The sequence below is a fragment of the Malaclemys terrapin genome, chromosome 1 (genome assembly GCF_027887155.1).
Source record: "Malaclemys terrapin pileata isolate rMalTer1 chromosome 1, rMalTer1.hap1, whole genome shotgun sequence".
Classification (NCBI taxonomy): Eukaryota; Metazoa; Chordata; order Testudines; family Emydidae; genus Malaclemys; species Malaclemys terrapin.
In genome coordinates, this window is record NC_071505.1 from 141215548 (window position 1) to 141239436 (window position 23889).

The following is a 23889-nucleotide window of genomic DNA, read 5'->3' on the forward strand; positions in this document are numbered from 1 at the left end:
CTGTAACCCTCCATAAAAATCCATATGTGCTTTTGCCCCTAGGGGAAGAGGGAGAATGAATCACACATGATGACAGAAAATAATGTCACTTGACTAACACTTTTCACTTGTCACTTTTCTGACATTTTGGGGTTTCACTCAGACCAGTAAGGGGTCTGTCCTGTAACCCTGGGTGTCTCTGTCCTGTGCAGTTTTGGCTCAGGGCCCTGACACCAGCAGCCTGATTACAGCACAGTGGCCTCACCCTGGCTTCCACCACCCTGTTTACTCCTTGGAGGGTGACACCAACGTCACCCTTCCAGTCCCAAGACTCCCCAAATCGTCTCCTCTGCAGTGCCCAGTCCCTCTCACTGTACCCTCACATAAATTATTGCATTCCCTGCCTCCAAAGAGACAGAGTACACACAGCAGCCCGATAGTTTGGCTGAAAACCCGCGCTTCAACTTAAGGCACAACTCTGAGATGTTTCTGTAATCAAACAAAAAAAATGTTTATTAATAAGGGCATAGGTTGGAGTGATTACAAGTAACAGATAGGAAAGGTTACAAATAAAACAAACAAAACATACTTTCAAGTAACTGAAATTTAATTCTAGCAAGTTACAATCTTTGCCTGATCAGTTTCCTAACTTATATCAAGTCATCAGCATCCCTGGTCCCCCACACCACAGGACGCAACTGTCATAGGCTTGAAGGTGCTGTGACCTGTTGCCTGGGATGGATGACAAAACAACTTTTTGCCTCTGTTTATATCTTCTCAAAGTCCACTGACCCTGTTTCAAGAGGTAGGGAGGTTTTCTGGGAGTGTATCCCTCCATCCCCCATCAAGATGGTTAATTGGTCAATTCCCCCCATGATGGCTTTGTCTACCTTGCTTGTAAATGTCCTTTTCATTGTCTTAAGTCACACCTTGCTTAATTTACACTGGAGACACAGTCAAGCTGCAAAAACACATTCCTTTATTTGAGAAAGGCAGCGCTTAGGCACGGTCTGCCAAACACATTTTAGAAATATACTTCCAGCACACATCTCTAGTTCTTTATACAGCACCCGTACATACATCAATGCATTATATTAATGAGCAGCATGTTAGCAGTTTGCATAGAACATCTTACACAACACCTTTTAGATACAGATTAGATGAGTGAATTGGGGCAATGAGAGTGTCAGGCCTCGAGAGTTCTGGTATGGTGTTCCCTCTGCCCATTGGCTCCCTGGATCACAGGATGGAGGCAGAATGAACACACATGATGAAAGACAATAATGTCACTTAATTAAGGACCTTGTTTTTAGGTTTTTATTTTGTTTGAAGTTTCTGGGGAATATCTCAGTGTTTATTTCAAAAATTAAAAAATGGTGGAAAATCAGTAGAAAAAATTAACTTGGCAGTTTTCTGGGGAAATATCAGGGAAATATGACTCTCTTCTCCTAGGATTTTTTTTTTGTCTATTTGTTTTTTAACTTTCAAGCCTCCTTCACCCTCTGTTCTGAAATGTAAGCAGATACAGTTTTTTGTTATCAACCCATTTTATCATAAAAAGTAGTTAAATACCTTTATTTTGCTTTCACTGCTGATGACAATCTGCACTATCTGTAAAGTTGGTATTATATATGTGGTGTGTGGTGGTTGTGGGATTGACACCAGTACATACACTACCACTCAAGTTGTTCCAGTGCTTTTGGCTTCCCACTCTGGAAGGAGAGATGGTGGCTTGGTAACCTGGGTCACCCATTTCTCCTGGAGCAGGGAGATGGAGTTGCAGCACATCTAAATTTGGGTAAAAATTGTTAAAAATGGAATAACGATTTTTGTAAAACTCAGCAAATGTTCATTAAAAAATCAGTATAAACCAAAGATGAAGGTCCTTACACTTAATGCACCACTGAAAGATGCTCCAATGCTACAGTAATGGGCATAGTATATGAATTTGTATAGAGGAGACGAGGAGAGGATGGGACGGGGGGTATCTTTTAACTGCTATCTAATTGTGTGTGTGCATTAAGGTTCCTATAAATAATGTCCATTTATCCTCCTGGATTTTAAAGGAAAGTCTGGAGTTTGGATGGCGGTTAGGGCCATCTCTGGAGTTAGAATTATTCTGTTGCTGGGTTTTTAACCATTACCACACAACGGACAGAACGTTCATTCTCCATCCAGTACCCTATTGAACAACCTGCAATACCGAGAGGTGATATTTTGCAATTATTATTTTTTGGTGGTTCAGACTCCATCTCACTCTCTTATGATCTCTTATGCACCTTGTGAAAGAAGCATCGTTCCTGGAATAAACTTTTAAAAAGGATTCAATATGAAAAAGGAAAAATTCACGATGAAGAAAATATTAGGAATAAAAAAGCAGGACAAGTTCCAGGCAATCTGATCAATGAGAAATTACAGGGAAAATCACAGACCCTGTCTCAGTCACACTTATATTTCTTGCAACTACATAAAACCCCAATATAAAAGGTATCTGAACTAGATCCATGGCAGGGACTATCTCTGATGCCTCCATGCCCAGTTAGTATTTAGGAGAGAAAGAGTTTAATCATACAGCATTTACATCCTCACAGGATATTTGATCGGAACTCAGTCATTCTTATATTGATGTCTCAGGGACGCCAGCTTCAACGTCATCATAACCCGGGTCTCCAGGAGGCGGGAATGGGCCGTCTCTCTCAGTCCCTGAGGCCCCTTCACTTCTTAGGGAGTGCAGATTCCAATCTGAAAATATCAAAAGAGGCACATTACAGCCAATATATCTATTCTACACCTGTGTGCACTCACCTAACATGGGTGAGCAGCCTATAGTACGGGCTGTGAATTATTCCCTCTGTTCCTCTGATTGGGATTCTGACAAGTTTAATCCATTATGTCATTCTGTTCCATAAAGAAAACATCTGGGAGTAGATTCTCTCCATGCTGAGATCTGCCGGGTGCAGAAGTGTGGGAATGTCAGTGGCTTGGTGACACCTCCCTAATGCTTCAGTCGGGGCTGCTTAACTCCCGATGGCTGGCATAGTCCCTAAGGGGACATCTGCCAGGTGAGACCTGGTGGGGAGGAGCAGGGCAGGGCCCCTACCCCAGGGGACATGCAATGGCAAAGAACCCAAAAGGGGAGGATGTCATACAGTTCATCCTGCCCACACAATACACATTTGCATGTTATTCTCATCAAGTACAATGAAATGCACATTTCATCCCAACCCACTTTCCTCTGAGGTGCAAAGTGGGAGCTCAGCCCTCAGCATCAGACTGTGAGGTGCTCTGGTACAATTGGGTCCATTTGCATATTGAAGAGAGTGATTTCAAACCTGAAGCCAGGCCACTAACTAACCCCATCGCAGGGCCCTGCTCTTCCCATTACCATCCAGGGCACTGCCACCTTTTTTGGACCCTGATCCTGCAAATCCACTCATATAACTTTGCTGATCTGGACAGTCCCACTGAAGTTGGCACTAGGGTGGAGCTTGCAGGGGCTATAGCCACTCCAAAATTTGTCTTAGCATCCCCATAGCCACCCAGTAGCAGCTGCCACTCTCCAGTTGACTAGGCAGAGCGGAGAGAGTGGCGGCTGCTGGCTGGGTGCCCAGCTCCAGCATCAGCAGAGAAGTAAGCCTGGGCCGGGTGCCGGGGTGCCCAACAGCAGCCCCCAGCCCATGTCCCTGCCTGCCGAGATGCGTCATCCAGGGCAGGTGGATGGTCCAGGGCTCCTCATAGTGGCCTAGACTGACCTGCTCTGGCTCAGGCTCCTGGGCCCCACCCTCCAAGGCCTCTGTTAGCCCAGAGCCAGGTCCCCCTGCCTGGACAGCTTTTAACGGCTGCAATCAGCCAGTGCCTGTCACTGCCTGGCTCTGGCTTCCAGCCTGCAACCTGGCCAGGGGGCAGGGCCACAGAGGGGGCAGGGCCACAGAGAGGGGTGATACCTCATGGTGAGGAGGAGCACAGCCCCCCCAGGTTTCTGTCTGGCCCACCTCAGTCCTCCCACCAGGAAGAGGCTGGTGTCACCCTTGAGTCAGTGAGAATATTCATGTGATGAGAGTGACAAGTGGGCTCCACTGTTTGTAGGATTAGGGCCTTATCTAGGAATCATCATGTATTTCAGTCCATTTAACCAGGGCCGGTGCAGGAGGCAGCAAACAGGGCTGCTAACAGGGGAGTTTGAGTGGGAGTAGCAGAAGTCAGGGTGGGAATACAGCTGAGAAGGTTAGTTTAACAATACAGGCAAGTCTCATCTTACGTGGGGGTTCCATTCCGCGGTTAGCGCATAAAGCGAAAACCGCGTATAACTGCCTTACATTGACCTAAGTCTGTAGTGTAGACCAAGCCATAATGAGACTAGCAATCAAACTGCAAGAATTACAACAGGGCTTTTCCCCACTTACCTCTCTGTGAATCCCTGTTCCTGTCATTCACCCGAGGGGCCCAAGTAACTTCCCGGGCACACTGCCCTGAACCAGGATCATGTTCAGGGTCAGAAACTTCTCTGACATCGTCATAACCATCCCCTGGGACATCTCCAGGCAAGGCATCGCCCTCTGAAAAAGAGACAGGAATTAATGGTAATCAGGGCCAGTGCAAGGAAGTTTCGCGCCCTAGGCGAAACTTCCACCTTGCGCCACCACCCCACCCAGCTAACCCCGCCCCCCTCCTCCTCGTGGCAGCTAACCACGCCCACTCCCCCCACCAGAGGAGCCCCCCCCCATGGCAGCTAACCCCACCCATCATCGGCCCCACCCGGGGAGCCCGCCGCCACCCCTGCCCAGGGAGCCCCTCCGACCCACAGCAGCTACCCCCCTCAGCAGCTAACCCCGCCCAGGGAGCCTCACCTCCGCTCTGCCTCCTCCACTGAGCATGCCAGCGCCGCTCTAATTCTCCTCCCTGCCCAGGCTTGTGGTGCCGATTGGAGGAGAATTAGAGCGGGGGCTGTGTGCTCAGCGGAGGAGGCAGAGTGGAGGTGATCTGGGGCAGGGAGCGGTTCCCCTGTGCACCCCCCCCCGTTACTGCGGGTGGCCCTCCCCGCGCCACCCCGCCCCAGCTCACCTCCACTCGACCTCGCCTGAGCGGGCTTTTAGGCACCCTCAACCACTAGGCGCTCTAGGCAGCCGCCTAGTTCGCCTAGTGGTTGCACCGGCCCTGATGGTGATGGTAATGAGAAGAGACCTTCCACTGAATAGAGAAATAAATTATACACCAGGTAGGAAGGGCCCTGAGGTACTAACACTCCCACAATGATAAGAGATCAAAAGTCCCCTTCTCCCCCCACAACTTCAGTGTCAGAGGAATTTTATACAGGTCACATTTATCTGACACATTTTAAGACTTGATGTGTCTGTAAATTGCTGGACGGAACCTAAAGCAGACCCAGGTGGGGATGTGGGAGATCTGGAAAGAGATGGCTGGGGGTAGGGTCTATGTCACAGGAAGATTTCTTCACTGTAATTTGTTGTTATACTAATTATATATCAATTAGTAATTAGTAACAGATAAATGACACTTTAATTTGTTCTGTTTATCACCCACTTCCTAAATTTTCAATTATGGTTAAAAGCTTGTTTTGTTCCATTTCCCTGAACTAGTCTGGCCCATAAACCATCCTCAATCTGCAGTCTCTGGAAGCTGCACCACCAGTTCAGGACAAGATATGGGTCTGTGTGTGAAATCTGTACATCCCTTCACCTATCACAGTGCATGTGAAACTCACGTCTAGATCAGTGAACTCAGCACAGGCAGGAATGGTGGAAAGGGACCGTTACTGCAGATCAGAGGGCTGTGCTCAGAGAGATTGTCCCCTAATATTGTGAGTAATGCTAGTGCATATGAAAGTGAGGGCCAGGGATCAGTGACTAGAATCAAGCAGCATGGGCAGGGGGAGAACAAGCTTCTTCTAGAGTCACACTGGTTGGCTAATGTGCCTCTATTCCACATGCTTTGCTATTTCTTGGTCCTCTCAGTGCATCTCTGGACTAAACCAGTGCACACAGCCATGTTTTATGGGAGAAGAGTTTGTCAAACAGTTGCTTGCAGAAGGCTTGATCCTGTGAAGTGCTGAGCACTCTGAGCTCCCATTGATCGCAGCAGGACGGAAGATGCTCAGCACCTTACAAGAGCAAACCCATAAGACGCAATTTTTGTCTCCACAAAGACAATATTATTAGCTTTTTCCTGGGCTAACACTGGTCCCAGAAGGCAGATTCACTCCTCACCTTGGTCGTCCGGAGTCTGGGGATCATCATTCAATGCAGGCTCCTCCACGTTATCGTAATCCAACTGAGACGCCCCAGGGGAAGCTCCCTCTGGAACAGCGAACACAACACTCAGCTCCCTCTGAACACACCCAGTTCCTGAGCAGGTTTCTAGTTCCCCATTAAGTGCCTGTTGCATTGGAGTCCAGGCTATTTATCCTGGCGTTTGTAGGAGAAGTCACAGGGTGATCAAGGAGAAAAGGGAAAGTCAGGGACATTCTGTAAATTAGGAGTGGTGTCACTGTGACAGGTTCCCCCCAGGGTGCTACCTGGAACTGGGGTACCACTGAGCCCTCTGACTCACCTGCCTGGGCTCCATCTCACACTGTTGCTGTAACAAGCTACAGACCCACTCCCAGTCCTACACTTCCACCAGCATTCACACAGGTAGGGACACACCCAGCTGCAGTTACATGCAGGCTCTCTGACCAGCCACTGTATGAACCAACTGTGACGGTACCTCCCATAAGGCTTTATGGAAATAAGCTTAGAATGTGTTTTATGCTACATATGCCATAAAGGTTATGATCTACTGAATGTATTAATCCTATTTGTATTCATGTATCATTTTTGTATTCGATGTTATGAATGTTGGCTGTGAACTGGCTTCATTTCTAAATAACCTTAGTAGAGCATTTGGTCAGTTCCTGGAGAAAGGAATGTTGAAATGAATTACCTAATCCAGAAACACTTAAAGGACAATGGATCTTGGAATGCTCCAATCCAATAAGAAGTCTACTTGAGGACAATAGATGCTACCTGTAAAAACTATGAATCATGCATGGACATGTGACTTGCACATGTGACTTGCCCAGGTGACTCCTAAACTCCATCTTGGAGCTGGACTTTGCATAGGATTGAGGAGGGGGTCTCCACCCACAAGAGAAAGTCTATTTAAACCCTGGGGAGACCCCTCCATTTTGTCTTCAGCTGGCTAAAGAGAGGAGCCATCATGAAGAAGCCCCTAGCTCCCACCTGAGCTGGAACAAGAGCTGTACCAGGGGAAAGAATTGTGCCCAGGCCTGGAAGGGGTCCAGTCTGAGAAAAAACTTACTGAAGCATCTCTGAGGGTGAGATTATCTATATTCAGTTTGATTAGACATAGATTTGCACATTTTATTTTATTTTGCTTGGTGATTTACTTAGTTCTGTCTGTTACTACTTGGAACCACTTAAATCCTACTTTCTGTATTTAATAAAATCACTTTTTACTTATTAATTAACTCAGAGTATGTAATAATACCTGGGGGAGCAAACAACTCTGCATATCTCTCTAGCAGTGTTATAGAGGGTGAACAATTTATGAGTTTACCCTGCATAAGCTTTATACAGGGTAAAATGGATTTATTTGGGTTTAGACCCCATTGGGAGTTGGGCATCTGGGTGTTAAAGACAAGAACACTTCTGTGAGCTGCTTTCAGGTAAACCTGCAGCTTTTGGGGCAAGTAATTCAGACCTTGGGTCTTTGTTGGAGCAAACAGGAGTGTGTGGTTCAGCAAGACAGGGTGCTGGAGTCCCGAGCTGGCAGGGAAGGCAGGCGTAGAAGTAGTCTTGGCACATCGGGTGGCAGCTCCCAAGGGGGATTCTGTGATCCAACCCGTCACACCAACAATAGAGAGGCTACAGCCAAAACAACTGACAACATTCCAGTCTATGACCCCAGAGCTGTATCGTCCTGCCCTGGTCAAAATCCCGACCAGTATGAATTTATTATCCAGTTTGCCTCCCCCTCAATATGCAGAGGAAATGCAACAGCCTTTTCTCCTTGAGCTAAGATTTCCAAGCACTTCATTCCAACTCACTCATTTAGATAAAGAAAAAACAAGTTTACTAACTAGAAAAGATAGATTTTAAGTGATTATACGTGATAACAAACAGATCAAATCAGATTACCTAGCAAATAAACAAAAATGCAAACTAAGCTTAACATACTAGAACAGGGGTAGGCAATCTATGGCATGCGTGCCAAAGGCGGCATGCGAGCTGATTTTCAGTCGCACTCACACTGCCGGGTCCTGGCCACCGGTCTGGGGGGCTCTGCATTTTAATTTAATTTTAAATGAAGCTTCTTAAACATTTTAAAAACCTTACATACAATAGTTTAGTTATATATTATAGACTTATAGAAAGAGACCTTCTAAAAATGTTAAAATGTATTACTGGCACGCGAAACCTTAAATTAGAGTGAATAAATGAAGACTCGCCACACTGCTTCTGAAAGGGTTGCCGACCCCTGTACTAGAAGGATAGGATTTGACTTAACAATCTCTCATCCTGACTGATGATAAAGGCAGGCTTACAGACTCTCAAGGTACAAGCTGCACTTGCTTTACAGCTAGGAATCCTCAGATTTTCATACACAGGCTAGAAATCCCTTTAGTCTGGGTCCAGTTCTTCCTCCAGTTCAGTCTTTTGTTCCTTTAGGAGTCTTCTTGTGTTGGGAGTGAAGAACCATGGATGATGTCACTTCTTGCCTTCTATAGATTTAGCATATGGCAGGAGCTATATGTTTTAATCTTGGTTCCCAGGCCAGTTTTTGGAAAAATACTGACATCCCAAAATGGAGTCCAGTGTCATATGGCTTAGTCACATGCCTTTGCATATCTTTCTGAGTCACAGCAGCCATTACTAACAGGCTGTCTGGAGCATTCTCAGGAAGTTTAAGCCATTCCACAGCCTATTGTCTTTGTTGATGAGCCATTGGCACTGTCTGTCTTCTTCACTGTAATACCTGAAAGGCTGGCTGTAGGTGTGTTCCAGAGTAAGCCCAATACAGATCCATAGTCAATATTTATAACTTCAGATACAAAAATGATACATGTATACAAATAGGATAATCATATCCTTACAATGACACCTTACATGACCTGTCTTGTACAAAATTCATCATAATTATGCCATTATCATATTATAATAATATCACTATGAAGAATATGGGGTGCAATGTCACAGCAACCTTTAATTTCTCACAAATATTTTGGGGCCCATCCCCACTGAATCCAATAGCAATATTGTCAAGTCCTTCCATGAGATCTGGATCTGTGTTGGTGCTGAGCTAACACTGGACATACTGACAGTAGCTGCTGCACCAGAACTGACCTTTGTGAATCCAACTGAACTATAATAATAATAATAATTAATGGAGATATCCCATCTCCTAGAACTGGAAGGGACCTTGAAAGGTTATCGAGTCCAGCCCCCTGCCTTCACTAGCAGGACCAAGTACTGATTTTGCCCTAGATCCCCAAGTGGCCCCTTCAAGGATTGAACTCACAACCCTGGGTTTAGCGGGCCAATGCTCAAACCACTGAGCTATCCCTCTCCCAAATAAACTCTATAAACATGGTGTAAAGTCTCTTAGTTTATATAGGCTAGACTGTGATTTGGGCTTGTGTTCATGCCATGGCAGCAGGTGGGTAAGACCATGGGCACAGATTAGGGTTTTGTCTAATGCTCAGTGTCAGATATGAAATTCAGATTCTTCTATTGCAAGCAAATATTCCTGGGCCCCATTTCTTGCAGGTCCTCCCGCGGGGGAGGGTACCATGAACTGCACACAGGAAGGGCCAGAATTTGATTACATATTTCCATCACAGGATTCATCAGAAATATTTGAAAGTCTGGTTAAATCCGATCCCATCAGAAGGGATACAATCAGTGCTGGGCCATGAAATCGAGTAAAGGGAAATGATGGCCTTTACAGAAAGTGACGTGGAAATTAAATTCTCCACCCAGATTTGAGTATTTTTCTTTGTATGCCACCTTACCCCATTACCTCGTTCTGATCCAGAATCGCTTCCCCCCTCACTGTCCCCGGTGTAATACTGCAGCTTCGTCACTGAATCCTCTGCATAAGAGACTGGAGAGACAACAAATGAGATGTTATCACAGTGAGAGCAGCTAAACTGACTGCTGGCTGACGCACCCGGGTCCTAGAGCAGGATTTACAGCATCCATATATTCCAGGCATAGCCAAACCATGGCTCTTCTACAGTTAAAGTGCAGCTCGTGGAGAAACTACGGTCTAACACAAGTTGTGGCTAAAATTAATATTAACACCAATTTTTTAAAAAGGCTATACAAATTGGTGAAAGAATTTCAAAATTGGTTTTCACTCCTACTGAGTAAACCCGATAGTGAGAGTGAGATTGATAGAAAGAGAAGCTCTCACTCATATGTGCATTATATCAGGAAATTGCATCATTCTGTATTCAAAAGTTGTGCTGTGTGGACCTCGAGTGCTCGTGATCTCCCTGCATTCCACAGAATACAGGCAGTGTTTACTGTTCATATGTCACATTTGAATAGTTTTAGATTTAAGTTTTAACCCTACATTAATTTCGTGGATAACAATGATATCTTCAGATTGTAAGAAACACAAGTATGAAGAAGAAAACCAAAGTTTTAAGTCAGAATGGGAGGAAGATTCTGATTCACTGTTAAAGGTGGGAAACCCCTGGGCCTTATCTGCAATGCATCGAAGCGAGCAACTTGAAAAGTCATTCTGAAACGAATCACAATAAATTTTCATCTAAATACCCTTCTGAATCAGAATTAAGGAAAAACAAGATAGCCACATTAAAAATACACCTAAACAGTCAACAGACACTACTTTCAGCGTTCAGTAAAGAAACTGACACAACGACCAAAGCTAGTTTTGTTATAGCATGGAATAGCACACATGCTCACTTCTGTGAACCCCGTATAGTGCAAATGATTGGTTAGTGTTTTTGCGTAGCTATGTTTTAAGTAAAATAATTAGTTAAGGCATAGATAAGAGAAATCCTTATTTTAACTACATAATGAGGGTCAAAAGACAAGCTTGTTGGAACTTAACTCTAGAATACAATAAGGATTTGTCTGTTGTTCTGTATGTTGTTCCCTCTCCAGATGGAGGGAGAAGACAAGCAGGTACAATACCTCCTGAAATATATACCTGGAATAATCCATCTAAAACCACAGAAACTGTGAGTAGGGCAAGGAGATGTGTTAGGTTATTTCTTGTTTCGGCTTGTGAATTTCACTGTGCTACAGAGGTAGTTTCATTCCTGTTTTTGTAACTGTGAAGTTGAGCCCAGAGGGGAATCCTCTGTGTTTTCAATTTTTTTATTACCCTGTAAAGTTACCTTCCATCCTGATTTTACAGGTGCGATTCTTTTTCTTTTTTCTTTATAATAAAGTTCTTTTTTTAAGAACCTGATTGATTTCAAGGTCCTAAAATAAAGAGTCTGGTTGAGCTCATGTTGCTAAGGCAACTGGTTGGTATTTTAGTCTCAAGCCTCCCCAGGAAAGGGGGTGAAGGGGCTTGGGGGGATATATGGCGGCGGGATAGGGACTCCAAGTGACCCTTCCCTGAATTTTTGTGTAAATCACTTGGTGGTGGCAGCAATATACCGTCCAAGGACAAGGAAAGAAATGTGTGCCTTGGAGAAGTTTTAACCTAAGCTGGTAGAATATAAGCTTAGGGAGTCTTTCATGCAGGTCCCCACATCTGTACCCCAGAGTTCAGAGTGAGGGGGGAACCCTGACACTCCCACATTGTTGAAAGATTAGGCCCCTCCCCGCCCAGAATCACAGCCTGTGACCAACTGGATGCACTTACCATGCTCAAGAGAGCCTCACAATGTCCTAAACTGAAAGTAGCATGTTCCCAACTGATTGATATTGAGTCAAAATGGCACAAAGGTTGAAAGGGCCATGACTCAAAGTTACCCACATCTCCTGGGCTGATCTCTCTGATCCCAGGGCAGGAGGGAGCCAATCCAGCAGACCAGAGGCTGTGGTGGGAGGGGGGCACAGAACATCCCCTGCTCCAGCAGTTTTCAAATGATGCTATAGCCTGGGCCCAGAGACAGTCACGTTGCTGACTCACAATTAGTTACACTGCAAGGCTACAAGATGGGCAGATGGGACTAGCTGGGGAGGGGGCTCACCTGACCAGATGCGGATTACTGTTTTGTGGGGCCCTGGGACAGAGCTACTTCTATCAGTAGTCCCCTGCCCCTGGCGCTCCTGCCGAGAAGCAGGGTCAGTTTGTGGGGGCTTCCCCCTCTCCCTGGCAGGAGTGCCAGGCAGGCATACGGGGTGAGGCACGCCCTGCACCCTGATCCCGCTCCCTGGCAGGAGAGGCAGGCGGAGCAGGTGTGGGACCAATTGTCCGGGGACCCTGGGCACAGGCCCCGTTGGTAAGGGCCGGCTTTAAGCCGATTCGGCCGATTCCCCGGAATGGGGCCCCGCGTCTAAGAGGGCCCCGCAACGTTCGGGGCTGCCAGCGGAGCAGGGAAAAAAAAAAAAAGCCGCGTCCTGCTTCTCCCCCCTCCCTCCAGCGCTTGCGCCGCCATACAGCTCATCAGCACAAGCCTGGGAGGGAGGGGTGAGGAGGAGGAATGCAGGTGTGCTTGAGGAAGACACGGGGCCAGGGCGGATATTTGGGGAGGGATCCAATGGGACAGGAAGGGGGCGGAGTCAGAGCGGGGCTGGGTCGGAGTTGGGGTGGGGGGGCGCGAGACAATTCGCGTCCCGGCATGGGACCCCGCATCTGCTAAAGCCAGCCCTGCCGTTGGTCCAGTGGCTAATCCATCGCTGTATCTACGTGAGTTCAGTAACTGGCCCACAGCAGTCCAGGGTTCACAGAGCTGGTGGCTGAGGATATCTAGCTGTGGGTCATGGCCTCAAGATGGAAAGTTCAGTAGGAATGAGACACACATACCTGAGTGACCCAATATCTGCTTCTCTCCCATCAGGTTATAATCAATCTCCTCATACACGGGATCTGAGGGTCTTGTGGCACCTGAAAAAAAAGGACAATGTTTGCAGAAGGTCATAGAAACTATAGATAGGAAACCCTATTAGATCATCCAGCCCTGCGCCCTGGGGCCAGTCCAGGACCGATCTGTACAGCACATTCCCAATGCTCTGTCCAGTCTACATTTGAATGTGCCAGGTAACAGAGACCATGTCCCTTTCCACAACAACCCTTTGATGATGGTTCCCATGGGCTAGTTTCCTGTCACAAGTCTCTCCTCATATTTAGCCTAAAATTTCCCATTGTACATTAATCTCATTAATCTTTGTTATTCTCCCTGGTATCAACTGAAATAATTCCTCTCCCAATCTGATATTTACAGCTATGAGCAAAATAGCACTTACATACATATATACTTAGTACTACACATGCTGCCTAGGGACTGTGTGGGCATTAACTAGTGAATGTTTTTGCGCTTTTTAAAAATGAAAAGTGCCAAATATTGGAATTGTCTTTGATTTTTTGGCAATTATCACCCAAGCTCTTTTCCAGCATTTCTTCTTCCTCGAACTCTCCCTCCTACTGATTCTCTCTGTTCAGTGTCCTCCCTCACATGCACTTTCTTGTACTTTCCCAAATGTGATCTCTATTTTTTGCCAATATTTACCGTCTCTCTAATCCCCTATTTATTATTTCTTTGTCACCACTGCTCTCAAATGCACCCAGGTTAGTGTTATCTGAAAGTGTTTTTGCTCTCCTGGTTATTTCTACAGCCAGATCATCAATGACCATATTAAATAAGACAAGACTTAGCATAGACCTGAGGTCCCCTCACAGCTCTGCCAATGCCCACAGCTCTTTACAGTTGCAGCTCTCCCTGCTATTGCAGAGAACAGTGACACTAATCAGGACCTACCTCTGTGCTGTGCCCTGGCCCTTTGCACCTGCACACCCAGAATGATTAACAGCAGGCAGAGAAGGACCCCCAGGATAATGCAGATGACAACAGGCACCGTGACTCTCCCACTGTCGGTCAGAGGGCGGCGTGGGGGAGCTGGATGGAAATGAACATGCAACAGGGAGAGATTATTTTGTGAGAGTCAGGGGCTCACCAGTGTCTGATTGCACCACCTAGGAAGCAGGGTAATGGGCTGGGACACCATGGGGGCAGCTCACAGGCTGCTGTTTAAATCATGGCCCTGGTGGCTAGAACCAATAGACAGGAATTGTCCTCCTCAGCACGGCCTGCAGCTCCCACCCGGGTGTCATTCACCCTTAGATTTCACACTCTGTGTAAAGAAGCTCATTTTCTCAGGCTGGAGGTTCCAGCTCACCCCCTGTGAGCCTGGCACTAGATAAATTTAACCCTTGATTGGAAGAGAATGTGTTACCTGTTGTAGCAGGTGAAGCTGTTGTTTCTGTCACACCTGCAAGGGGAAAAGGAAGGAGAGTAGGAGTGTGGAGTGAGGGGGTAGTGACATGCTGTTACATGATTGTTCCTCTGAGTCCCCATGTGCCTCTGCACATCACCTACATTTCACCCATGATATCTTCCTCAGAGCAGCCCAGGCTTAGTGGCTTAGCCTGTGCTGGATAAAGGAAGTGACATGGTCTGATGCCTTAGCACATTAGAATAAAAAAAAGTCCCAACACATCCCATCCATTAAGGAAAAAGGAGGCCTGGTCTGTGGGCAGGAATGGGGACCCAGCTGCTATGATGCTTGCTCTCTCTTAAAAATTATATAACAAAGCAGAAACATCTCCTGTCACTCACCCGAGCAATTCACAGCAGTATCTTCCTTATGATCACAGTTACTCTCACCCCATGGCATGGCAGGACAGTCCCAGAGAGATGACTCTGTCCCTCTGCAGTTCACCTTCTCCACCCAGATGGGACCAGTCCCCTCGCCAAATGCAGCCTCGCCCGGGGCAGATACAGCAGATCCACAGCCCAGTTGTTTACACACAACGTTAGCATCCGCCATGTCCCAGGAGTCATCACAAACTGTTCCCCAGGCGCCACGGTACCAAACCTCCACTCTCCCCGAGCATCTGTCCTCTCCTCCCACGACACGTAACTTCTCCTGGCCTGAAAATGCAGAAACGTCACATGTTACTGGGACAGCTGGGAATGTCATTAGAGACTGAGAAGGAGACACAGAGAGGCAGAGATACCTGTGCAACTCGCAGAGTTCAGGCATTCAGCAAATGGATTCTGAGATGGTTTCCCTTTCCTACCTGTGGAGATAAAACACTGAGGTGAATGGACTGGGTGCATGTGTGCTGCAGCACTTTATAAATTGGTCAAAAGCTAAAATCTGGTAATTTAGATAATTAGCTCTTATGGTGTTTCTCTGGATTTTGAAGTCTTTGATCAGTTCCCAGCTGGCATGCATGTGTCTTTATGTAACTGGCAGGACAGTATATCTAAGCGTTTGTTTACACTTGAAATGCTACAATGGCACAGCTGCACCACTTCAGGTAATAACAAAATGTTTTTTAAGTACATCAGAAGCAGGAAGCCTGCTAAACAACCACTGGGGCCCCTTGATGATCGAGATACAAAAGGAGCACTTAAAGACGATAAAGTCATTGTGGAGAAACTAAATGAATTCTTTGCTTCAGTCTTCACGGCTGAGGATGTTAGGGAGATTTCCCAACCTGAGCCGTCCTTTGTGGGTGACAAATCTGAGGAATTGTCACAGATTGAAATTTCACTAGAGGAGGTTTTGGAATTAATTGATAAACTTAACAGTAACAAGTCACCGGGACCAGATGGCATTCACCCAAGAGTTCTGAAAGAACTCAAATGTGAAATTGAGAAACTATTAACTAACTATGGTTTGTAACCTGTCCTTTAAATCAGCTTCTGTACCCAATGACTGGAAGATAGCTAATGTAACGCCAATATTTAAAAAGGGCTATAGAGGTGATCCCGGGAATTCCAGACCAGTAAGTCTAACATCAGTACCGGGCAAATTAGTTGAAACAATAGTAAAGAATAAAATTGTCAGACACATAAAAGAACATAAATTGTTGGGAAAAGTCAACATGGTTTCTGTAAAGGGAAATCATGTTTTACTAATCTATTAGAGTTCTTTGAAGGGGTCAACAAACATGTGGAAAAGGGGGATCCAGTGGACACAGTGTACTAAGATGTCCAGAAAGCCTTTGACAACGTCCCTCACCAAAGGCTCTTACGTAAATTAAGTTGTCATGGGATAAGTGGGAAGATCCTTTCATGGATTGAGAACTGATTAAAAGACAGGGAACAAAGGGTAGGAATAAATGGTAAATTTTCAGAATGGAGAGGGGTAACTACTGGTGTTCCCCAAAGGTCAGTCCTAGTGTAAGCGGGGGAATGGTCCCGCTATTGTGGGGAACTTTTCTGGCTTCTGCACTACCCCGGTGAAGTGGGCTAGCGAAAGGATCCGCGTCCTCGCTCCCACTTCCTTTACCCAGAGGCCTCCCTGCCCTTGAGGACTCCCCTTCCGCTCTCCTTTCTGGCAGAGTCCTCGTAACCCCGACAAGGCTGGGCCCAGGATTCCTGGAGGGCTCGACCCCCAACCCTGCTGTGGTCACCCAGGACAGGGGCTAGGGTATCCCCACTCCGGGGTACTCTCTCTGCACTGGGCACCTCCCTGACCCACTGATCATTTCATACAATTTAAAGCAAATACAAGTTGTTTAATTAACAATTAATTTTAAAAAAGAATAAGGAAAAATGGGAAAGGTTAAAGGAAAACACATCACCCCGCTCTGTGGCAGGGAACATTACAATCAGTGTCTCTGGAACGTCAGGGCAATTCACAGTCTGTTCCTCGTAGGTCCCAGGCCTCCTTCTCAGGCCCAGGCTGTGCTGCAGAGACACTGTGGGTCGGACACTTGCTCTTGCGGTGGCCACATGCTCTCAGGCTCTAGGTGGCAGTGTTGACGTCACTAGGCCTCACCCTAGGTAACTCGGGAGGGTGGAAGGCCACAAAGTGTCAATGAAGCCTTCCTGCACTAGGCCTAAGTGAACCAAACTCTATCCTTCCATGTTTAAACTCTAATCAACCTCAAAAGCCAGGTGCAATTGGAATATGTAAGCAACCAGGTATCTGTGTGCAACCCCCTGCTCAAGCGGTAATAATGAGGCCTGCATGTTTCTGGCTGAAGGGAAAAAGGACAAGTTAACAGTTTAAAGAAGTTACTAACAAGCTAGGCTTATAGCTGCCAAGAATGACTTAACTATTACCAGGGACGGGAGGGGTAGAGAGAGGAATAGGGGGGAGAAAGGGAGGGCTGGGGGGGGGGGAGGCTTAACTGCAAAATGTATAAAAGAAGAAAAACTGTTCCTGTTAATGTGCTTGATTTGAGACTTGCCAGTCTCCTAGCACCGCTTTGGGATCCCAAATAAACTTTGTTTGCTTCTCCCCCTGGTGTCTTTATTGGCACGAAGCACACCGGGCAACGAGCCCACTGTTGCTGTCCTCGAGCACACCTGTGCTGGCAACAGTTTTGGCGCCCAACGTGGGGCTCGAGGCTAAAATTTAGCCTTGCCCGGACCCCTCTCGGAGGTCGACAGATTGCAGCGACGACCGACGCCCAGCGCGCACCGGTGACTTTACCGGGGGCCTCGGTGGAGACGTGGTTTGGTCGACCCCGGAGGGCACAACGGTGCAACGCGCTCGAGTAGTGGAGAAGCAGCTGCGGGCGACGGTGGGGAACCGGACCCATGGATAGGGCGACGGTGCAGAACCGGACCCTTGGATAAGGTAGGAACAGTCCAGTGGGGACTTTATCTGTCTTGACCTGGGGACGCCCAGTGTCTACCTGTCTTGACCTGGGGACGCCCAGTGTCTACCTGTTATGACCTGGGGACGCCCAGTGTCTCCCTACGGGGCAGGGACAGAGTACTGCAGGCAGGGCAAGGTGTACACCCTTGGAATGCATTCTGGTGAATTGGAAAGTGTTTGGATCGAATCCGTTGATTAAAAGTAAACCGAAAAGATTCTGTACAGTAGACTGGCCTCAATATCAGCTAGAGGTCCAGGAAAGGTGGCCACCGGAAGGATCACTTAATTATAACACGATCCTTCAATTACTTCTGTTTTGTCAGCAAACGGGTAAATGGAATGAACATATGTATGTACAGTTGTTTATGTTGTTAAGAGATAGGTTAGATATTTTGCAAAAGTGTAATTTGACTCCGACAGGTTCGGTAGTAGCTACTGTTAGTCCCCAGAACCCCCCCACAGCTGTAATGGCAGGTCCGGTGTCCCCTTCGGCTATCACACCCCCACCATATAAAGACAAGGTGTCTCAGCTCCCAGAGATTGCCCCCTCGGTGGAATTTTATCCGTTGATCACTGAGACCATGGTGTCCAGACATGGCTCAGATAGGAATCAGGCCACTACTATGCAGGTTTACACCCATGTGCCTTTTAACCCGGTGGACCTAGCAGCCTTTAAGGCACAGGCAGGGGAATTCTCTACGAACCCAAGCAAGTTTATCTCGGTCTTTGAAGGGTGCCTGGCTAGCTGTAAGCCTGACTGGGATGATTGTAATGTCCTTATGCAGACCCTGCTGTCTGAGGCAGAGAGTAATCACGTTGTGTCTAAAGAAAAGGAAAAGAGGCAAGCGAAAATGATGGTCGCAGCAGTACAGGCCGGTGGCAGGGGAAAATTCCAGAAAGGTGGAAGGGGCCGGGGAATAAGAGGACGTGGGCGCCCTGGCTCACAGGAAAGGCGTCTGGGTCGCAACCAGTGTGCCAGATGCCGAAAGGAGGGACATTGGAAAAATGAGTGCCCCGAAAGAGAAGGTACCCCTATGATGGCAGCGGAGGATCAAGAATAGGGGCGTCAGGGGAGACGGACTATCCTGCCCCCGGAACCCTGAGTAAAAATGCGGGTGGGAAATTCGGACATAGACTTTTTAATAGACTCTGGAGCTGCACGAGCCGCCGTAAACCAACCCCTGCAGCTGCCTGTGTCAGAGTCCCTCACTGTGGTGGGTGCCACAGGGAAAGGAACCAAATGCCCAGTATATGCCCCAGCGGAATGTGCTTTGGGAAACAGAACTCTATCTCACAAACTGGTTTACCTCCCCGATTGTCCAACACTTCTACTAGGATGGGACCTACTTTGTCGCTTAGGAGCCACCCTGCATTTCACCCAAGATGAAATAACCCTCACCTTACCCCCAGAGAATGCCTGGATAATGACCCTTGCAACTGAGCCCTCAGCTTTGCAAGCCCCAGAGTGGAGCCAGTGGAAAGAAAAAAGGAGCGTTAAAAAGCAGCTTTGCTGGACAGTGCTGGCCCAGGGATTTAAAAATTGCCCCACTCTGTTCGGCCAGGCCCTGGCCAGAGACTTGGAGGAGTGGGACAATGAGGACAGAGTCCTCCTACTTCAATATGTGGATGACTTGTTGATTGCTGCTGTGGGTTTCACCCCTTGCCTTAAAGCCACTGTGAGCCTCCTGAACTTTGTTGGACTCCTCAAAAGTGGGTGTGCTCGTCCTGGTTTGTTGCTCCAAAGCTCTGTATAGAAGTTATTTTGCTGGAAGGGTGTATAATGGCAATGTGTATGTGTTCATTGTTGGGAAAAGGTGTATGAGTGAAGAGTGGAAGTTTCCTTTGTAAGTTAAAAGAAGCCAAGAAGGAGAGAAGGAAAAAGAACAGAACGAGTTAACTGAGGGAAAAAATATAGCTAGCAAGCTCAGTCCAAAGATAAGATGCTGGCCCATCCAAGGACACTGCCCAGAGCTAAGACTTGGCCGACAGCCAAGAAAAGGGGGGGCCTGAATGTGCCCAAGCAACTCTGAGATCTGCAAAACACTGTCAGGCATTAATGAAATGTGTTAGGTTTCTGTTCTCACAGATAAAAGAAGTGCTACCCAAAGACCCTAGCAGCCCTGCCATTCATTGAAACAAGGAGACTGAGTCTACGTAAAGTCCATCAACGAAAAACTGCTTTGGCTCCACACTGGAAAGGCCCTTTCCAAGTCCTGTTAACCACTAACACCGCTGTGAAGTACCAAGGACTGCCCACCTGGACCCAGGCTTCTCACTGTAAAAAGACCCCTCCACCTCGAGAGGACTCTCCGACGGATTATAAGCCTATTTAAAGACAGGGTGACGTGCTAGTAACCTCTCCCCTGTATGATGCTGAACCACACTGTTTCAGGAAAAGAGAAGAAGGAACACTTGCTTCATTGAAACCACAAAGTCCAGGAATTCCTGACTACAAAAGAAATTAAGAACTGACCCTGGTGAAGAAACAAAGAATTATACGCTGGCAGGGAGGCTCTTACACCCCTGGCCTCCCAGGTACAGGCTGAATGTCTAGTCTGCCAAAAGAACAACCCTTGACCAGGAGTGTCAGTACCACCAGCCACTCTGGAACCTACCCCAGGCCTGGGGCTGGTTTGGCAAATAGACTTTACTGAGTTCTCCCTGACCCAAGGATTCAAATACCTTTTCGTTTTGGTGGATCGATTCAGCGGATGGCCTGATGCCTTACCCCTTGTTTTGCTCCACATTCGCGCTCTCCCAAAGGGCAGGTTAGGGCTCAGTCCCTTTGAGATTATGTTTGGAAGGGCATGGCCTATGAATGGTACACCGGTTCTGGCAGGGGAGTGGGAGGTAGGCTGTGGTTTCTTATCTCAGTATATGTGCTCTCTGTCTGCTGTTCTCTGTTCTCTCCACAGGTATACCAGAGATTTGCAGTCTCTCCTGCTGGATGCCCCTGTCCACTCCTTGCAGCCAGGCGATTCCGTTCTCGTTTGGACCTGGAAGGACAAGCCTCTCCAAGAGAAGTGGAAGGGATCCCACACCGTCCTGCTGGTCTCCCACACAGCAGCAAAGGTCAAGGGACACAAAAACTGGATTCATCACTCCTGTCTGAAGGCAGTGCCCGCTCCTGAACGGTGGACCGTCCAGCCTACGGAAAAGGACTACCAGCGATGACCTGGGACTTAAACTGTTATTCAAAAAAACAATAAGATCTGCTCGGAATGTCCTGTGGTCTCTTTGGACAGTCGCAGCGCACTCCCCGCGAGAACTCTGAGCGTTGGTTGTGTTTATTTTCACAGGGCCGGCCTAACCTGGTGGCCTGGTCCTTTTTGTTTTTAATCTGCCTACTATTGGTAATTGATATTTTGTGGGTATTTGGGGAATTGTAATTGTTAGGCCCTAGGGTCACCTGCCCAGCATGAGTTCAGGGCCAGGGTCTGCCACTGTGGTACTCTTTGCCATAGGGACACTCCTTTCGTTACCTCCCGTTTCCCCCCAGGCACATGTGGGATGGAAAGGGATCCCTACTAACTTGGAAACAAACACATATGAGTCCTTGAAGGTTTGCTTTGCCCAAGAATTTAACCTCTCTAACTGCTAAGTATGCCACCTCCCAAATCCCACACCACGCAGCAGGGTTACCCTGGAGGGTGGTCCCCCAAAATTGGTCAGATATCTGTTGGGGATGGTTCAGTAGGGGAAGAAATACCTCGGGTACCCCCTTGTCACAAAACTGTACCATTGAATCCCAGTATGCATTAAGGGACAACCCCTGGCCGTCCCAGGCAGCGTAAATCTTTGTATGCCACCTCAGAGCCCATTAAGGAAGAAGACAGGTTGGGTATAATCCTCCTCCCATCCTATGGGGTGGAACGGCTAACCCAATTTTATCATAGGCTCTCTGTGTTTCTCACCAAGTTCACCAATGAAACCTTGGCCATAGAGAAAAGCCTTAACTCAGAGCTATACCAGCTCCGGTTGCTGTCCCTGCAAAACAGACAGGCCTTAGATTATGTTTTAGCCTCCCAGGGCGGGGTGTGTGCCCTTATTGGGAATGAATGTTGTACTTATGTCCCGGAAAACTCACAGGACATTAACAAGCACGTCCTGTCAGCCAAACAGGCTTTCAAGCAGTGGAAGGCCCAGGAAAGGAAACCCACAGTTTTCAATTCCCTTTGAAGTTGGTTGCCCGACCTAGGAGGACTAGGGGGTGGCCTTGTGCGTCTCCTCCTCACCGGTGTGGTATTGTGCCTGGTCACCCTCCTCCTAATTGCTTGTTTTAAAATGCTCCTCTGTAAGCTTTGTGCCCCCCGTTCCTCAAAAATCCCGGCATACCCTCTCATTGAAAACCCCAGCTTCATAGCACTTAATCATAGCTTGTCCACAGAATATGAGAAAACTCAGCCAAAAGCTTGTTGAGTATTCTCAAAGGAGGGAGTTGTTGACGTCACTAGGCCTCACCCTAGGTAACTCGGGAGGGTGGAAGGCCACAAAGTGTCAATGAAGCCTTCCTGCACTAGGCCTAAGTGAACCAAACTCTATCCTTCCATGTTTAAACTCTAATCAACCTCAAAAGCCAGGTGCAATTGGAATATGTAAGCAACCAGTTATCTGTGTGCAACCCCCTGCTCAAGCGGTAATAATGAGGCCTGCATGTTTCTGGCTGAAGGGAAAAAGGACAAGTTAACAGTTTAAAGAAGTTACTAACAAGCTAGGCTTATAGCTGCCAAGAATGACTTAACTATTACCAGGGACAGGAGGGGTAGAGAGAGGAATAGGGGGGAGAAAGGGAGGGCTGGGGGGGGGGGAGGCTTAACTGCAAAATGTATAAAAGAAGAAAAACTGTTCCTGTTAATGTGCTTGATTTGAGACTTGCCAGTCTCCTAGCACCGCTTTGGGATCCCAAATAAACTTTGTTTGCTTCTCCCCCTGGTGTGTTTACTGGCGCGAAGCACACCGGGCAACGAACCCACTGTTGCTGTCCTCGAGCACGCCTGTGCTGGCAACAGCAGGACCCTTTTTCCCAGTGTCGCCCCCGCCCGGTCAGGGTTATGATCCCCCTCCAAGTCTGGCCTGCAAGGCCTCTTGGCTGAGGCGTCTCCCTGTGCAGGGCCCACTGCCCAGGGTCCCCCTCACTCTCCCCAGCTGCTCACCGCACCCAGCTCCGGACTGCTCCAGTCCCGGCTCCAGCTCCACTCTGCCTCACCACGGCTGCTGCTGCTGCTCTGCCTCCAGCTCCCTGGGCTGCGTCTCTGGCCTCTCTGGCTCTGGTTGCTGCAGCTCTGCCCCCAGGACAGGTCTGCTCTGCAGGCTGCTTCTGTGACTCTGCTCCCAGCTCTGACCTGCTTCCTGGCTGCTTGTCTGGCCCCTCTGGCTCTGGTGGCTGCAGCTCTCCTCCCAGGGCAGCTCTGCTCTCTCTGGGCTGTGCTCTGGCTTTGGGGCTGCAGCTCTGCTTCCAGCAGCTTAGCTCGGGCCCCTGTTCTCTCCTTAGCTCGGCCCCACTCTGTCTGACCCAGGCAGTTCCAGCTCACAGGGAGGACGGGACCCACCCTGGCCTCCTGTCATGCTGATTAGCCTGCCCGCCCTGTCAATCAGGCTTACCTGGAGCATTGGCCTCTCGCCATTGTTCCTGGGGACTGTCAGTCTCAGGGTCCTGATTTCCCATCGACCCCTCCCCTTTTAGTGCTGGGAGCTAGCCAACCAAAACACCCCCACTGAATGTTAGTAAGGGGGCAACAGTCCCCTTACACTAGGACCAATCCTATTCAACTTATTCATAAATGATCTGGAGAAAGGGATAAACAGTGATGTGGCAAAGTCTGCAGATGATACTAAACTGCTCAAGATAGTTAAGACCAAAACAAACTGTGAAGTACTTCAAAAAGATCTCACAAAACTAAGTGATTGGGCAACAAAATGGCAAATGAAATTTAATGTGGATAAATGTAAAGTAATGCACATTGGAAAAAAATAACCCCAACTATACATACGGTATGAGGGGGCTAATTTAGCTACAACTAATCAGGAAAGAGATCTTGGAGTCATCGTGGATAGTTCTCTGAAGATGTCCACAAAATGTGCAGCGGCAGTCAAAAACGTAAACAGGATGTTAGGAATCATTTTA

The 23889-nt window shown here is 47.7% G+C and overlaps 1 protein-coding gene across 1 annotated transcript in view; it reads right to left on the bottom strand.

The window, feature by feature from the left end:
* Window positions 1-2412: 2412 nt before the first annotated feature.
* Window positions 2413-23889, bottom strand: part of LOC128843886 (scavenger receptor cysteine-rich type 1 protein M130-like) — an 84156-nt gene continuing 62679 nt past the window's right edge. The window contains exons 9-17 of the mRNA XM_054041009.1: window positions 15163-15225; window positions 14762-15076; window positions 14379-14414; window positions 13904-14041; window positions 12952-13032; window positions 10018-10089; window positions 6204-6293; window positions 4383-4535; window positions 2413-2721 (exon numbers count right to left, since the gene is read on the bottom strand). Of these exons, the coding sequence (XP_053896984.1) occupies window positions 2597-2721; window positions 4383-4535; window positions 6204-6293; window positions 10018-10089; window positions 12952-13032; window positions 13904-14041; window positions 14379-14414; window positions 14762-15076; window positions 15163-15225 (1073 nt within the window). The 3' untranslated portion in view covers window positions 2413-2596. The remainder of the gene's footprint in view (window positions 2722-4382; window positions 4536-6203; window positions 6294-10017; window positions 10090-12951; window positions 13033-13903; window positions 14042-14378; window positions 14415-14761; window positions 15077-15162; window positions 15226-23889) is intronic.